General features: G+C 44.7%; 2 protein-coding genes and 1 long non-coding RNA gene across 3 annotated transcripts in view; all 3 read left to right on the top strand.

Annotated features, from left to right (window-relative positions):
• Nucleotides 1-5,707, top strand: part of LOC116702273 (CDP-diacylglycerol--inositol 3-phosphatidyltransferase) — a gene marked incomplete at its 3' end in the record, with an annotated part of 6,869 nt that extends 1,162 nt beyond the window's left edge. The window contains 8 exon segments of the mRNA XM_074783880.1: nt 1,716-1,847; nt 2,714-2,743; nt 2,746-2,836; nt 2,838-2,855; nt 4,273-4,357; nt 5,201-5,282; nt 5,572-5,583; nt 5,586-5,707. Of these exon segments, the coding sequence (XP_074639981.1) occupies nt 1,716-1,847; nt 2,714-2,743; nt 2,746-2,836; nt 2,838-2,855; nt 4,273-4,357; nt 5,201-5,282; nt 5,572-5,583; nt 5,586-5,707 (572 nt within the window).
• Nucleotides 5,708-5,788: 81 nt separating this feature from the next.
• LOC116703007 (uncharacterized) lies at nt 5,789-7,585 on the top strand. The gene is made up of 2 exons (XR_004335308.1): nt 5,789-5,963; nt 6,620-7,585. It is a non-coding gene; the product is annotated as an uncharacterized LOC116703007 (long non-coding RNA).
• Nucleotides 7,586-9,078: 1,493 nt separating this feature from the next.
• LOC116702272 (myc-associated zinc finger protein) lies at nt 9,079-17,285 on the top strand. The gene is made up of 5 exons (XM_032536428.1): nt 9,079-10,411; nt 12,168-12,318; nt 14,141-14,535; nt 15,211-15,467; nt 17,090-17,285. The coding sequence occupies exons 1-5, from the start codon at nt 10,379-10,381 to the stop codon at nt 17,283-17,285; spliced, it is 1,032 nt and encodes a 343-aa protein (XP_032392319.1). The 5' UTR covers nt 9,079-10,378.
• The last annotated feature ends 215 nt before the right edge of the window (nt 17,286-17,500 follow it).

Raw genomic sequence — 17,500 nt, 5'->3', positions numbered from 1 at the left:
TATCTCTCTCTCTCTATATATATATATATATCTCTCTCTCTCTATCTCTCTCTCTTATCTATTATATATATATATCTCTTCTCTCTCTCTATTAGAATATATATGCTCTTATAGATATAATCTCTCTTCTATAGTTTATATCTCTCTCTCTCTCTCTGTATCTATCTTCTTCTATCTGTACTATATCTCTCTCTCTGGTATATATATATATGATCTCTCTCTCTCTTCGATCTCTATATATATATATATAATCTCTCTATATATATATCTCTCTCTCTACTATGGATATATATCTCTCTCTCTCTCTCTGTATCTCTATCTATACTCTCTCTCACTCTATTATCCTCTCATATATCTCTTCTCTCTATCTAGATATCTCTTATCTATATATCTCTGCTTCTCTTCTCTCATCTCGAGATATATCTCGCTCTTTAATTATATATCTCTCTCTCTATATCTCTCTCTAGTGTATATATATACTCTTCTTTCTATTCTTCGTCTCTCTCCGCTCTATTGGTCCAAAGGAGAGACGTGTGTGTAGTTCAGGCTCCGTGGTGAATGGTGTGTAATGTGTGTAATGTGTGTAACAACAACAGAGTGTAATTTGCATTGTAAATGCGAAATTAATTAAGTATTCATCATTATTATTTTTACTATTATTATTGATATTAATATTATTATACTGGGTGGGGGTGGGCGATCACGGAAGGCTTGTGTCATGTGGACGTGTTGTCAAAACTTAGGATTCCTCACAGGGGGGGGGGACAGAAACTCATTCAAATGTGAACATCAGCACAGTAGGACACCAACACATGATGTCTCTGAGCTGTGTGTGTTGTGATGTCTTAGCTGTGAGTCGTCTCTGAGCTGTGAGTGTGCCTCTGGTGTCTCTGCGGTGAGGTGTCCTCTGATGCTAGTGAGTGTGTCTCGGTGTCTGGACTGCGATGTGTCTCTGGGTTCTCTGATGTCTGTGCTGGTGTGAGGGTGTCCCTCGTGATGTCTCTGACTGTGAATGGGGGTCCTTGATGGTTCTAGAGCTGTGAGTGTGTCCTCTGTGATGTCTCTGAGCTGTGAGTGTGTCCTCTGTGATGTCTCTGAGCTGTGAGTGTGTCCTCTGTGATGTCTCTGAGCTGTGAGTGTGTCCTCTGATGTCTCTGAGCTGTGAGTGTGTCCTCTGTGATGGCTCGTCTTGAGGTGCTCTGATGTGTCTCTAAGCTGTAGGGTGTGTCCCTCTGGATTCTTGATTGAGTGTGTGTCTCTATCGCTGAGTGGAGTGTGTCCTCTGTGATCTCTACTGTGATGTCTTGGTGAGTGACTGCGTACGTTGATTCTGCTGTGAGGTCCTCTGGATTCGTAGTGAGTGTGTCCTCTTGTATGTAATGTCTGTGAGCTGAGCCTGAGTGGGTGTCCCTGTGATGTCTCTGGCTGTGATTGATGTCTCTGAGCAGTGGTGTGTCTCTGATGTCTATGAAACCTGTGATTGGTCTCTGAGCTGTTGAGGGTGAGTCTATTATGTCCATGTTCTGAGGATGTGCCTGTGAAGTTTGCGTGAGTGTGTCCTCTGATGTCTCTGAGCTGTGAGTGTGTCCTCTGTGAAGTCTCTGAGCTGTGAGTGTGTCCTCTGATGTCTCTGAGCTGTGAGTGTGTCCTCTGTGAAGTCTCTGAGCTGTGAGTGTGTCCTCTGATGTCTCTGAGTGTGTCCTTTGTCCCGGCAGGTTACGCCCGTATCGTGTTGGCGCTGCTGTCCTCTGGAGCCTGCTGTCCCTGTCCCGCGTCTTTTCTACCTGTCAGCGCCCTGTGGACGCGCCTCTTCGACGGCCACGCGGCGCGGGGCCCTCAACAGGTACGTCACCACACACCAACACACACACACACACACACACACACAACACACACACCAACACACAAACACACACACTTTTTGTCTTTCGGCAATCAATTTACAAATTTATAAATATTAACCTCCTGTTGTCCTCGGGTCAAATTGACCCTTTAATAAATGTCTCTATCTGCAAATTCTGAGTTTCTTTTACCAAATTACCATAAAAATGGATCAGATCTCTTCCAACGCTCTTTATAAAAACAACGGTCACTTTCATTCACTGATCTTAACTATAGTCAAAGTAATTCATAATTAGCTTTTTACTCTAATTATAGGTCTAATCTATATATAAATGAGGGTATCTTGAAGTGAATTCAAAAAAGGAGTAAAACTAGGTAGGTGGTGAGGTGGAAAACTAAACAAAATCTGAAAAAGGACTTTCTTTAACAACACAAAGGTTATGGGCAACAATGACCAATAATAAAGTTAAATATGGGATACAGGTGTAAAGATTTACAACGGTTGATAATAAATGACGTATATTCTAAAGGGGACGTGTAGAGCGTCCTTGGTGGACAGAATATGCAACGCCTTCACTAACGGGACGTTGTAGAGCGTGCTCTGTGGGACGACTATGCAACGCATCACTAACAGGGACGTTGTAGAGCGTCCTTGGTGGACAGACTATGCAACGCTCATCACTACGGGACGTTGTAAGAGCGTCCTATGGTGGACAGACTATGCAACGCCATCACTAACAGGGACAGTTGTAGAGCGTCCCTGGGGACAGACTATGCAACGCCATCACTAACAGGGCGTTGTAGAGCGTCTCTGGTGGACAGACTATGCAACGCCATCACTAACGTCCCCACGGTGTCTGCAGCCACTAAGTTGGAGCCATGATGGACATGGGGACGGACCGCTCGTGACAATGTGTCTTCTGGTCAACCTGTTCTTTTGTTACACGTCCTCACGCTTCCTGTTCCAGCTACAGAAGTGTGTTGGACATGCCAGCACTGCTGCACCTGCACAGGTCGCCACCCAGACCCCTCACACCACCAGGTACACGAACACACCCAGACCCCTACAACCAACGACCCTAACCACACCAGACCCTCAACCACCCAGACCCCCATCACAACCCCCCCCCCTCTCTCACACACCTAGACCCGCACACCAACCAGACCCCTCACACACCAGCACCCCCCTCACACCAACCCGACCTCTTTACACACCAGACCCCTCATAACACCACCCAGACCCTCCACACCACCAGACCTCCTTACACCACCCAGACCTTCTCACACCACCCAGACTCTCTTACACCACCCAGACCCTCACACCGATCCTCACACACAGCTCTCACACACCCAAGACTCTGCTTACACCACCCAGGACCTTCTTACACCACCAGACCTCTCTTACACCACCCCAGACCTCTCACACCCCACTAAACTCTCTCACACCACCCAAACCTCTCTTACACCACCCAGACCTCTTTCACACCACCCAAACCTCTCTTACACCACCCAGACCTCTCTTACACCACCCACACCAGGTTCGTCTGATCAGGGCTCAGCTCTGTTTGTGGGGAATTCAAACCAAGACCAGGCAACGTTTCGGAGTCTAGCTTTTAGGAGGGGGGGGGGGGGGGGCAGGAGTGGGGCAGATGGAGGGGGGGGTTGACCTTGACCAACTGGCCACTGTGCTGTTTGAAAAGCCATGAGTCCTCTCTCTCATGGGGGGGGGGGATTCTCTGGGCTGGCAAAGTAAAAAAAAAGGGAGCTAATCTGGCCCCTTATGACCTCATAAGGGGCAAGATTCCAGATCGGCCCATTGGCTTTCATTTATCAACGACAGAGCAGGACACGCAGGGGATCCTAAGGACCTAAGCAGTCAGGAGAGAGTATGAGGGCCTGACTCACTACCTAGGTAAGGGACTAGCCAGTCAGAAGCAGAGTTGAGGCCTGACGTACCGGGGTAAGGACTATAGCCAGTCAGGAGTAGAGTATGAGGGCCTGACAGTACCTAGTGGTAAGGACTACTAGCCAGTCAGAACGGAGTATGAGGCCCATGACAGTACCTAGGTAAGGACTACTAGCCAGTAAGGAGCAGAGTATGAGGGCCTGACAGTACATCGGTAAGGACTACTAGCCAGTCACGAAGCAGAGCAGAGGGCCCTGACAGTACCTAGGTAAGGACTATAGCCAGTTCAGGAGATAGGAGGGCCCTGACAGTACTAGGTAAGGAATACTAGCCAGTCAGGAGCAGAGTATGAGGGCCCTGAAGTACCTAGGTAAGGACTACTAGCCAGTCAGGAGCAGAGTATGAGGGCCTGACAGTACCTAGGTAAGGACTATCTAGCAGTCAGGAGCAGAGTATGAGGGCCCTGAGGAAAGGGGAAAAACATAATATGAGAACTTCAAAAGTAAATTGTTTTTTCTTCTCAGCTCAACGATAAAAGGATCAGCCAGTCACAAGACCATCGACCTCTCCGGCAACCCTGTCCTCCGCATTTACTACACAACATCCAAGGTAAGGAACACACACACACACACACACACACAACACACACACACACACACACACACACACAACACACACACACACACACAATTCAATTTACAGATAGAGCATGGTGTGAAGTAGGGTGCTCAGATGGAGAGATAAAGGAGAGAGGAGCTCAGTGAGTCCCCCGGCAGTCTAAAACTATTACAGCCTATTTAATTAATTAATTAATTAATTAATTAATTAATTAATTAATTAATTAATTAATTAGGTAAGAGCTGGTGCAGGCAGACCTGAGCCAGTTCTATCAAGGCTGGTAGAGTCTGACAACTAGGAAGATAATACACACACACACACACACCCACCCCATACACACACACACAACACACACACACACACACACACACACTCACCGCATACACACACTCACCGCAACACACACACACCACTCACCGCAACCACACACTCACCGCATACACACACATCTCACTCACGCAACACACACTCACCGCATACACACACACACACACTCACCGCATACACTCACACACACGCACACACACTCACCGCATACACACACAATCACACCACACACACACCCACCGCATACACACTCACCGCATACACACACACACACACACACACACACACACACACACACACACACACACACAATCACACAATCACCACACACAGACACTTACACTCACCTCACACACACAGGGAATCAGTGTGAGAGTAAGATAATAAAGATGGTGTGTGTGTGTGTGTGTGTGTGTGTGTGTGTGTGTGTGTGTGTGTGTGTGTGTGTGTGTGTGTGTGTGTGTGTGTGTGTGTGTGTGTGTGTGTGTGTGTGTGTGTGTCCTGCAGCCGGTGCTGTTTGTGATGTGTGCCGGCAACGAGCTCTTCTTCTGTCTGCTCTACCTGCTCCACCACCTGGAGGAACCTGCAGGTAACCTGCTCCTCCCTCCTCTGGCCGTTGTCATGAACGTTGTCCTTACTACCGCAGTGCATTGTGGGATATGTATGCCGGCGTAGTGTCAAGTGTTTGCATGCTGTAATATTTCACTGAAACAGTTTCCAATTCACGTACTATTGGTTCATAATAAAAGCGTCTCGCATGCAGATTAGTACTCTAAGTTGAAATGGTGTGTGGTGTGTGGTGTGGTGTGGTGGTGGTGTGGTGGTGTGTGTGTGTGTGTGTGTGTGTGTGTTGTGGTGTGTGTGGGTGTGGTGTCCAGCGTGGCTCTACTGGCTCAGGGACTCTGTTGGATCATCGTCCTGAAGACGATCATCAGCCTCGTCCACTGGTCACCGCTCCCAGAACATGGCTGCCTGGACGCCGACGAGAGGAGCCCACTCAAAGAGCCAGGAGGGGGGGGGGGGAGTGAGGGAAGGAGACGGGGGGGGGGGGGGGGGGGGGAGTGAGAGGGAGGGAGGGAGGGAGAGAGAGGGAGGAGAGAGCTTCAGTAGCAACTCCATCTGGTTGTTTTATTCCTTTTGTTTTATGGTGACGTAGACCTATCACACGACTTCAGACAGACGTCTATGACCAAATACCGTTCCTAGTACGGGGAGAGATTAGGGTGTAGAGATCTTCAGAGATAGTAGAGTCGTAGAGATCTTCAGAGATGTAGAGATTCAGAGAGATGTAGAGTTTCAGAGATATGTAGAGATCTTCAGAGATGCGAGATAAGGATCTCAGAGAGATGTAGATTTAAGAGATGTAGAGAGATGTAGAGATCTTCAGAGAAGTAGAGAATTCAGAGAGATGTAGAGAGATGTAGAGATCTGCAGAGAGATGTAGAGATCTTCAGAGAATGTAGAGCTCGAGAAGTAGAGATATTCAGAGAGAGTGATCGTAGAGGATGTCAGAGAGATCTTCAGGAGATGTAGAGATTCTCAGAGAGATGTAGAGGAATGTAGAGATCTCAGAGAGATGTAGAGAATCTTCAGAGAGATGTAGAGAGATGTAGAGATCTTCAGAGAGAGTAGAGGATGTGGATCTTCGAGAGTAGAGGATGTAGAGACTTCAGAGAGAGTAGAGATCTTCGAGAGATGTTTAGAGATCTTCAGAGTCGAGTAGAGAGTATCAGAGAGATGTAGAGAGATGTGAGAGATGTAGAGATCTTCAGAGAGATGTAGAGAGATGTAGAGATCTTCAGAGAGATGTAGAGATCTTCAGAGAGATGTAGAGAGATGTAGAGATCTTCAGAGAGATGTAGAGATCTTCAGAGAGATGTAGAGATCTTCAGAGAGATGTAGAGATATTCAGAGAGATGTAGAGAGATGTAGAGATCTTCAGAGAGATGTAGAGATCTTCAGAGAGATGTAGAGATCTTCAGAGAGATGTAGAGATCTTCAGAGAGATGTAGAGATCTTCAGAGAGATGTAGAGATCTTCAGAGAGATGCAGAGATCTTCAGAGATCTTCAGACTCACCTCACAAGAACCTCCACCGACAGGTTGTCCAACGACCTTTATTTTCCACAAAGACTGACCTTTATCTCTGGCTAGAACCACTTCCTGGTCTTAACTTATTGTTTTCACAACGTCTTATTCCCATCTTCTTTTTTATTTTTTATCGTAGTTTTTATTGTTTGTAACGAGAAACGTTTTTTTATTTCATGGATTTCCCTAATTTCAGTATGACAGTTAAACGGTTTAAATCTGAGCATGAGACTCACATCGGGGGGGGGGGGGTGACGGTGTGTTCAGGGACACTGATATGGAGATATCACCAAGTCAGCTGTCACCATATAAGACATCCGAACTATCCCTTAAATACCCCCCCCCCCCCACCCCGAGCCTCTTGTGTTGTTCTGTTCTTATTATTTCCAGAAGATTCCTAGATTTCTGATATTTCGGTGTTGATGAAATTGGACGTTCATAATGTTTGTGTTTGCGGTAGAAGAGACGTAGAGACGTTATGCAGGTCATAAGTTATATATCCGGCACCAAGTATTATGGGATGTACATTTAAAGCCGTGTGTGTGTGTGTGTGTGTGTGTGTGTGTGTGTGTGTGTGTGATTTTAAAACAAAAGTGTTGAAATATAATATAAATGTTATTGATGGAACTCAGTTCTGCGAATGTAACGTTGTTATTCTGCACTCATACAGCAAAGCCAAGTTTATTATTATGTTTAATTATTTAATTACACCTAGACATCAAGTGTGTTAATTACAGTATTTGATGGATGTTTTGTTCGAGAGTTTACTGTAAAATAAATAAACAATAAAGATGATTAAAAACCAGATTTTTGCTTTTTTTTTTTTTTTTACTTCCAGCTTCGTGAATACCAGCCAGGTAACGAGTTTCACGTCTCAGTCGACCTGCGACTTTGAGTTTTTTCTGGGTTGAAATTTCACTATTTTGTTGATCTTTTTTTACAAATTTTTTCTCGACATTTTTGTCAATTTATTCTGTTATTTTTGTCATTTTTTTGACTTTTTTTTTAATTGTTTTAGTGAATTTTTTAACAATTTTTTTGTCGCCTTTCCCAATGTTTTTTTTCATGAACTTTTTCAGCATTTTAAAAAGAATATTTAGTTGATTTCTTTTTTTTTTTACAATTTTTTCGACATTTGTCATTTTTTAATTATGTTTTAGTCAATTTTTTAACAATTTTTTTCTTGCTTTTTACAATGTTTTTGATATTTATTTTTTTTGCTTTTTATTATTTTTTTAACACTTTTCCAGCATTTAAAAAAGAATATTTTGTTGATTTCTTTTGTGTGTTTTTGTAGTTTTTTTTCTCAACATTTGTCACTTTTTTCCCCGTTATTTTGTCATAGTTCTGATAAAGAAGGTTTTTTTTAAACAGGTCAAATTTGACCCGAGGACAACAGGAGGGTTAAAAGATTCAATTTAATTTAGTTGTTCTTCTTCCTGTCTGAAAATCGTTGAAATATTCCACAACAAAACATCCCTGCGCTTTTTAAAAACACTGGATTTGGGGAATCAATGGATTGAAGATGTAAAATCCTCATTTTATCTTACCCACAGTTGGGATTCTCTCATGGGCAAATCATTATGGATGTAATCAGTATATTGTATATTGTACATACAGCAGTAATAATATAATCAAGACAAACTTTACTTATATAGCACTTTTCAAAATAAAAGGTACAAAGTGCTTAACAACACAAAGATAAAGACTTATAAAAACATTTTTTAACAGTATAAAAGATGTACAACATCGAGCAAGGAGCTACACAAGGCAATAAAATAAAAATACAAAATAATATATTAGAAATAACTAATAGAATAACTGGAGAATGGCATATATGAAATATTTAAGGCATGCCGAATTACTGAATGACTACTTACTTAGTGCAAAAATATCATTGGCCGTGCTTATTATGGTTATTAATACGAATTTAGACAGTGCGCATTAAATTTTAGTTTTTTTGAATAGAGTTTGGTGTAACCTTTTAAAATGAACGTCAGGTAAGAATCCAGCCGTTTAACTTTCTTGCATCCTCACAGGAACGGAAGTACAAAAACGATGTTTGTTTTTTTACTTTCCTAGTAATAAAATACTTCTTGGTGTATTGGAGGTATGCCGAATTAATGAGTGGTATACTCACTGAATGGACAAATATCATAGAGCTTGTTTATGGTTGTTATCATGAATCAAAAGCGAGTGCGCATTAAATTTTAGTTTTTTTGAATGGAGTTTGGTTTAACCCGCTCGAGAAGGAACGTCAGGTTAGTATCCAGCTGTTACACTTTTTGGCATCCTCACAAGAACGGAAGTACAAAAACAATGTTTTTTTTCCATTCCTAGTAATAAAATACTTCTTGGTGTATTGGAGGTATGCCGAATTAATGATTGGTATACTTACTGAATGGACAAATATCATTGAGCTTGTTTATGGTCGTTATTATGAATCTATAGCAAGTGCGCATTAAATCTTAGTTTTTTTGAATGGAGTTTGGTGTAACCCGCTCGAGAGGGAACGTCGGGTTAGTATCCAGCTGTTGCACTTGCGCGCATCGTTACCTTTAAGATGCCCGGAGGGGGAAAGCCTCGTTCAGCTAAGCGAGGTCCCGGTGACCGCGCGACGGTTGTTTATTTAGGAAGCACCGTTGTTGTTGTTGTTGTTGTTGTTGTTGTTTTAATGCGACATAGAGGAATCAACCGACAGAGCTGATTCTCATGCATTTCGGATTTCATTATCTGTCGGCCTACCGTGGAGCAGCAGCAGCAGCAGCAGCAGCATCGGCGGCGGGTGGGCGGGGGCGAGAGGGACCTGCACGAGACGAGACGGGGTCCGCAAGGAGGGTGCGTGCACCAAATACTTTCCCTTTAAAGCGGAGAGGGACAGAGGGGGTGAAGGAGAGATAAAAAAAAAAAAAAAAAAAAGACAAGGAAGAAAGACCGAGAGGGAGGGAGGGCGAGAGAGAGAGGGAGAGCGAGTTTGAAAAAAAAGAGAAAGATGTTACCCTGTCGATTGAAACACCGAGGCGGAGCCATGGACCGCGGCCGAGCAGGAGCTCTCTAGTCGGGGGACGAGCTGTACGCAACGCCGAGGCTTGGGACCCGACGCCGCGGCCTTTTTCCGGAGCTATCGCAAAAAAAAAAAAAAAATTACACCTGCTGACAGCTGCTATGCTTAGCCATACATCCTTCTCATCTTCAGTATAAAATCTCTATTCTGCATGCAATTCACCAAATTTTTAATTCCAGTCGACATAAGCAAATTATATTAAAAATGCACCATTAAAGGGAAGCATGATAACAACCATTTTGTCGCATTTTACAAGAAGCATCTTAGTGCCTGTTTAACGCCAACAGATATGCCATATGCATTCATAATTATCAGCCGAATTACTAATGAGTGTTAGCCGATTTGAGCTAAGTGTCGTCCGCTGTCATTCTATATTTTCCATGAGTTAACCCGGGCAGGTAGAGGAGAGACACAGGCCTCAGATTTGGGTTTTATCGGCGGCAGTAGGGGCGCTTGGTCCTCGGCTCCGTCCCCCTCCTCCCTCCCCTCTTTGGTCCCGGGGTGGTTAGCTGTCCCCCCGCCGCAGTGTCCACGATGGACACCTCCTGGAGTAATTTCCTCTTTCAGGTAAGTCTTAATTGATGCTGGGGCTGCTTTGTGCTTTTGGGTGTGTTTTACGGTGGGGAGGAGGGGAAATGGGAGGATTTGGGGGGGTTTAAAGAGGAGCAGGATGTGTGGGGGGGGGGTAAAGAGGAGCAGGATATGGGATGGGGGGGGGGTGTCACAGAGGGGTCAGGGTGAAGCTTGTTTTTGGGTCCCCAGCTGACAGGTAGGGGCGTAAATCACGCGTAAGTATCGTAATTTAACCCTCCTGTTGTCCTGGGGTCACATTTGACCCGTTTTTTTTTTAAGTTTCTACATCAGAAATTTGGGATTCTTTCATCCAAATTGTCCAAATATTAAACGGATGGGTCCATACAACACTAAAGGATCAGTTCACTACTTTATTGAATTTTGCGTTTTTTATAATTTCATATAAATGAGATTTCTTGATCATGAATTCAGAAAAAAACCCAGCAGAGTGTAAAACTAGCGGTGATATATTGGTGTTAGTGACTTGTTTTTTTTGGTGGGGAAATGGGAGGATGTGGGGGGGGGGGTCACAGAGGGGTCAGGGTGAAGCTGTTTTTTGGGTCCCCAGCTGACAGGTAGGGGTGTAAATCACGTGTTTTATCACTTTGGACAAAGGTTACCCTCCTGATGTCCTGGGGTCAAACCATGAATTAAAAAAAAAAAAATAGTGTAAAACTAGTGGTGATATATTGGTGTTAGTAATCAAAAATAGTGGTACAAAAATGAAGAAAAAAAGTCAAAAAGTGATTAAAAAGTCTCTCAAACACGACACAAAAGTGTTGAAAAGACCCAGGACTAGGTGGAGGCACGTCCAGCTGGGAGGAGGCCTCAGGGAAGACCCAGGACTAGGTGGAGGCACGTCCAGCTGGGAGGAGGCCTCGGGGAAGACCCAGGACTAGGTGGAGGCACGTCCAGCTGGGAGGAGGCCTCGGGGAAGACCCAGGACTAGGTGGAGGGACGTCCAGCTGGGAGGAGGCCTCAGGGAAGACCCAGGACTAGGTGGAGGCACGTCCAGCTGGGAGGAGGCCTCAGGGAAGACCCAGGACTAGGTGGAGGCACGTCCAGCTGGGAGGAGGCCTCGGGGAAGACCCAGGACTAGGTGGAGGCACGTCCAGCTGGGAGGAGGCCTCGGGGAAGACCCAGGACTAGGTGGAGGGACGTCCAGCTGGGAGGAGGCCTCAGGGAAGACCCAGGACTAGGTGGAGGCACGTCCAGCTGGGAGGAGGCCTCGGGGAAGACCCAGGACTAGGTGGAGGGACGTCCAGCTGGGAGGAGGCCTCAGGGAAGACCCAGGACTAGGTGGAGGCACGTCCAGCTGGGAGGAGGCCTCGGGGAAGACCCGGGACAGGTGGAAGGGACGTCCAGCTGGAGGAGGCCCGGGGAAGACCCGGGACTAGGTGGCAGGGACGTCCAGCTGGGAGGAGGCCTCGGGGAAGACCCGGGACTAGGTGGAGGGGGTCCAGCTGGGAGGAGGCCTCGGGGAAGACCCAGGACTAGGTGGAGGGATTATATCTCCAACCTGGCCTGAGAACGCCTCAGGATCCCCCAGTCGGAGCTGGTTTATGTGGCTCGGGAAAGGGAAGTTTGGGGTCCCTGCTGCTGCCCCCGAGACCCGATACCGGATAAGAGGATGAAGATGGATGGGACTCTGAGTCAGGCGGAGACGCCTCTGGAGTCGGACCTGCTGCTTTCTTTCCTTCCTTCCTTCTGTCCTTCTTTAATAAAGTGTCCCTGTCCCCTCTGTTGTTAGACGCCGTCCACTCCGAGCCAGGCGGAGACCCCCCTGCAGTCGGACCTGCTGCCGGAGCTCAGCGGCCCGGCCCAGAGTCCTCCGGCGGACCACGTCTCCTCGCCGCCGTCCACCGTCGACACCGCCGCCCTCAGCGAGGAGCCGCTGCCTGGTATAGACCTTAGTGGTCCCCTAATACTGTATCTGAAGTCTCTTTTATATGGACCTTAGTGGTCCCTAATACTGTATCTGAAGTCTCTTTTATATAGACCTTAGTGGTCCCTAATACTGTATCTGAAGTCTCTTTTAATAGACCTTAGTGGTCCTAATACTGTATCGAAGTCTCTTTTATAGACCTTAGTGGTCCCTAATACTGGATCTGAAGTCTCTTTTATAGACCTTAGTGGTCCTAATACTGTATCTGAAGTGCTCTTTTATATAGCCCTAGTGGTCCCTAATACGGATCTGAAGTCTCTTTTTTAGACCTTAGTGGTCCAATACTATATATGAAGTCTCGTTATATAGACCTAGTGGTCCTAATACTGTACTGAAGTCTCTTTATAGACGTAGTGGCCCTAAACTGTATATGAAGTCTCAATAGACCTTAGTGGTCCCCTAATACTGGATCTGAAGTCTCTTATATAGAACTTAGTGGTCCCCTAATACTGGATCTGAAGTCTTATATAGACTTAGTGGCCCTAATACTGTATTGAGTCTCTTTATATAGACCTTAGTGGTCCCCTAATACTGTATCTGAAGTCTCTTTATATAGACCTTGTGGTCCCTAATACTGGATCTGAAGTCTCTTATATAAGACTTTAGTGGTCCCCTAATACTGGATTGAAGTTTTTATATAGACCTTAGTGGTCCCCTAATACTGGCTGAAGTCTCTTAAGAGACCTTAGTGGTCCTAACTGTATCTGAAGGTTCTTTTATATAGACCTTAGTGGTCCCTAATACTGTATCTGAAGTCTTTATATAGACCTTAGTGGTCACTAATAAGTATCTGATAGTTCTTATATAGACCTAGTGGTCCCCTTAATAACTGTATCGAGGTCCTTTTTTTAGACCTTAGTGGTCCCCTAATTATGTATCTGAAGTCTTTTTATAGACCTTAGTGGTCCCCAATACTGTATCTGAAGTCTCTTTTATAGACCTTAGTGGTCCCTAATACTGGATCTGAGTCTCTTTTATAGACTTAGTGGGTCCTAATACTGATCTGAAGTCTCTTTTATATAGACCTTAGGGTCCCTAATACGGATCTGAAGTCTCTTTATATAGACCTTAGTCGGTCCCAATACTATACTGAAGTCATCTTTATATAGACCTTAGTGGTCCCTATACTGTATCTGAAGTCTCTTTATATAGACCGTAGTGGTCCCTAAAATGTATATGAAGTCCTTATTAGACTTAGTGGTCCCTAATACTGGATCTGAAGTCTCTATATAGACTTAGTGGTCCCTCAATAAGGATCTGAAGTCTCGTTTATAGACCTTAGTGGTCCCATAATACTGGTATCTGAAGTCTCTTATATAGACCTTAGTGGTCCCCTAATACTGTATTGAAGTCTTTTATATAGACCTTAGTGGTCCCTAAATATGGAGAAAGTCTTTATATAGCTTTAGTGGTCCCTAATATGGTGAGAGTCTCTTATATATAGACCTAGGGTTCCCTAATACTGGGTATAGAAGTCTTTATATAGACCTTAGTGGCCCTAATACGTATCTGAAGTCTCTTTATATAGACCTTAGTGGTCCCTAAGACTGTATCTGAAGTATCTTATATAGAGACCTTAGTGGTCCCTAATACGGTATCTGAAAGTCTCTTTATATAGGACCTTAGGGGTCCTAAACTGTATCTGAGGTTTTATATAGGACCTTAGTGGTCCCAATACTGTATCTGAAGCTCTCTTTTATATAGACCTTAGTGGTCCCTAATACTGGATCTGAAGTCTCTTATATAGACCTTATAAGAGCTCTGTGCTGTGTCTGCAGTCAAGGTTCTGGCCAGGCCGGGCCGTCCGGCCCACGTCTGCTCCACCTGCAACAAGGAGTTCAAGAACAGCTACAACCTGCGGCGGCACCAGTCGGTGCACACGGGGATCCGCATGAAGGACCGGGCGGCGCGGGAGAAGGAGGACGGGGGGAAGGGGGGGCGGGGGGACAAGCAGACCGTGCCCCTGTCCCTCCTCCACCTCACGCTGCCCCTGCAGCCGGCGCCGGCGCTCCCCCCCAACGCCGCCGCCCCGGCCGCCCCGGAGAACCTCCCGCAGCACGCAAGCCAGGAGAGCCAGGCGGTGTCGGTGTCCATCGCCCCGGCGACCGTAACCATGGCTGCACCGCCTCAGCCCATCCAGGCAGCAGTTGTTGTCGTGGGCTCCATGGAGCAGGTGGGTCTGAGGGTAAGATGGATGGATAGAGAGAGAGAGAGAGAGAGAGAGAGAGAGAGAGAGAGAGAGGGTGAGAGAGAGAGAAAAAGAGAGAAAAAGAGAGAGAGTGAGAGTTAGAGAGAGAGAGAGAGATATTGATCCCAATAAAATGGAAAAATGCTTCAAAATAAAACAGGAAACAGAACAGGGACAAGACCAAAAATACCTAAAATACCTAAAAAATGCAAGACATGACAGAAGCAGGCTAAGAAATAAACACAGGAAACCAGACTACCACAATAAAATGAGACAAAAACACCAAAACATGACAGAGGACAAGTTAAAAAGTTGTATTGGCTCTGGTAGGAATGATTTCCTTTAGTGGTCCGTACGAGATAGATAGATAGATAATAATACATTTTATTTAAATAGATAGTGATTCAATAAAATGGGAATTTATAGAGTTACAGCAGCAAAATCAGTCACACAGCTCAGAATATAAATATAATGAAATACTAGGATACAACATACATACATATATACATGGAATAATACTAGGATAAAAAACAAGAAGTAATATTTGAATGTATACACGTTGGGAATACAAAAATGTGCAACTGCTTAACTATAAATGATAGATATGCGTATGTGCTTTAATCTGATAATCCCAGTGATCTCCTCTGATGGTGTGTTCAGGGACTCTGTCTGTCTCAGAACCCCAACCCCAACCAGGTGAGGAAGAACCACGCGTGCGAGGCGTGCGGGAAGGCCTTCAGGGACGTGTACCACCTGAACCGCCACCGCCTGTCCCACTCGGACGAGAAGCCGTACTCCTGCCCCGTCTGCCAGCAGCGCTTCAAGAGGAAAGACCGGATGAGCTACCACGTCCGCTCGCACCAGGGCGCCGTGGAGAAACCCTACGTCTGTCCCCACTGCGCCAAGGCCTTCTCCCGGTGAAAACCCCATCACATCACATGGAGCTTCATTTAGTCTGAATCACAGCTTTGGTCTATTAGGGTAGAGCTCTACATACATTAACCTTCATGTTGTCCTCATGTTGTCCTTATGTTGTCCTCATGTTGCCCTCATATTGTCCCCATGTTGTCCTCATGTTGTCCTCATCTTGCCTTCATGTTGTCCTCATGTTGTCCTCATGTTGCCCTCATATTGTCCCCATGTTGTCCTCATGTTGTCCTCATGTGTGTCCTAATGTTGTCCTCATGTTGCCTTCATGTTGTCCTCATGTTGTCCTCATGTTTGCCTCATGTTTCCTTCATGCTTTGTCTTCACTGTCCTCATGTTGTCCTCATGTTGTCTTCATGTTGTCCTTCTTTGCCCTCTGTTTGCTATCATTTTGTCTTCATGTTGTCTTTCATGTTGTCCTCTCATGTTGCCCTCTGTTGTCCTCATGTTGCCTCATGTTGCCCTCATGTTGGTCTCATGTTGTGTCCTCATGTGTCCTTCATGTGTCTTCATGTTGTCTTCATGTTGCCTTCATGTTGTCTGCAAGTTGTCTTCATGTGTCCTCATGTTGTCCCCATGTTGCCTTCATGTTGTCCTCATGTTGCTACATTTTTCATGTTGTCTTCATGTTGTCCTCATGTTGTTTCCTTGTTGTCTTCATGTTTGTCCTCATGTTGTCCCTCTGTGGTCCTCTGTTTGTCTTCATGTTGTCCTCATGTTTGTCCTCAGGTTGCCTCCAGTTGTCTTCATGTGTCCAATGTTGTCCCCATGTTGCCTTCATGTTGTCCTCATGTTGCTATCATGTTGTCCTCATGTTGTCTTCATGTTGTCCTCATGTTGTCCCCATGTTGCCCTCATGTTGCTATCATGTTGCTATCCATGTTGTCCTCATGTTGTCTTCATGTTGTCCTCATGTTGTCCCCATGTTGCCCTCATGTTGCTATCATGTTGCTATCATGTTGCTATCATGTTGCTATCATGTTGTCCTCATGTTGTCTTCATGTTGTCTTCATGTTGTCTTCATGTTGTCCCCATGTTGTCCTCATGTTGTCCCCATGTTGTCCTCATGTTGTCCTCATGTTGTCTTCATGTTGTCCTCATGTTGTCCTCATGTTGCCCTCAAAAAATCTTGTTATATATTATTATTTTTGTGTGCCCTGGGTCTTTTCAGCATATTGTTTGTAATTGACGCTGTTTATTTCTTAAATATGTAAAAAAAAAAAAAAAAACTCAAAACTCAAAGGAATCAGATTAGAAAAAAGAGCTCTAATTTCCACGAAGGTGAATCAACACACAGGACAAAGCTGGCTGAAGAGTCCTTTGTCTCGCTTCTCCGTATACGTCCAAAAGAGAAGAATACTTACAATTTCTTCTCCATCATCGTGTGTGTTGTCCTTTGTTTATATTCCCTATAACTCAAAACAGATTTGATCATATTTTTCCACAACATGGTCTTGACAACACGCCAATAACTCGTAGGAATTAGGGTGTCATACACACGCCGTCTCATGACATCAGTCTGGTGTGGTGATGTGTATAAATAATAATAATAATAATAATAATAATGATAATATAATAATAATAAGAGGGTTTTGTGGTGTTGTTTTTGCAGACCGGACCACCTTAACAGCCACGTCCGACAGGTGCACTCTACAGAGAGACCGTTCAAGTGCACGGTAACGTCTTCATCTGTCTCTTTACGGGAGTTCAGCCAATATGGGTTTGTGAATCACAAAGACCACGAAACACTGGGTAGTAATAATGAGATGATGATGATGATGATGATGATGATGATGATTATTAAATAAGATTATATAGATTTTTATTTATTTTCATCCCCATGTGTTTTTCAAGTCAAGTCAGCTTTACTGTCAGTTTCTTCCATTTTTAACAATGGTTTTTAATTTTTTTTTTAACAATATTACAAGGCAAAAACACAAGAATGTTATGATATGATGTGCAAAAAAGCTCTTTAATCTACAGATAGATCGGATAGAGTTTGTGTGTCAGTGTGTGTGTGTGT

The sequence above is a fragment of the Etheostoma spectabile genome, chromosome 15, assembly GCF_008692095.1.
Source record: "Etheostoma spectabile isolate EspeVRDwgs_2016 chromosome 15, UIUC_Espe_1.0, whole genome shotgun sequence".
In the NCBI taxonomy this organism is placed as follows: Eukaryota; Metazoa; Chordata; class Actinopteri; order Perciformes; family Percidae; genus Etheostoma; species Etheostoma spectabile.
The sequence above is the reverse complement of the archived record's forward strand: the minus strand, read 5'-3'. Positions and strand labels throughout refer to the sequence as shown.

Bases quoted from the DNA above. Each gene is read 5' to 3' on its own strand.
- LOC116702272 (XM_032536428.1), top strand. From the start codon at position 10,379: ATGGACACCTCCTGGAGTAATTTCCTCTTTCAG. The intron at 10,412-12,167 runs GTAAGTCTTAAT...CTCTGTTGTTAG, and splicing joins GGAGTAATTTCCTCTTTCAG to ACGCCGTCCACTCCGAGCCA. The intron at 12,319-14,140 runs GTATAGACCTTA...CTGTGTCTGCAG, and splicing joins CAGCGAGGAGCCGCTGCCTG to TCAAGGTTCTGGCCAGGCCG.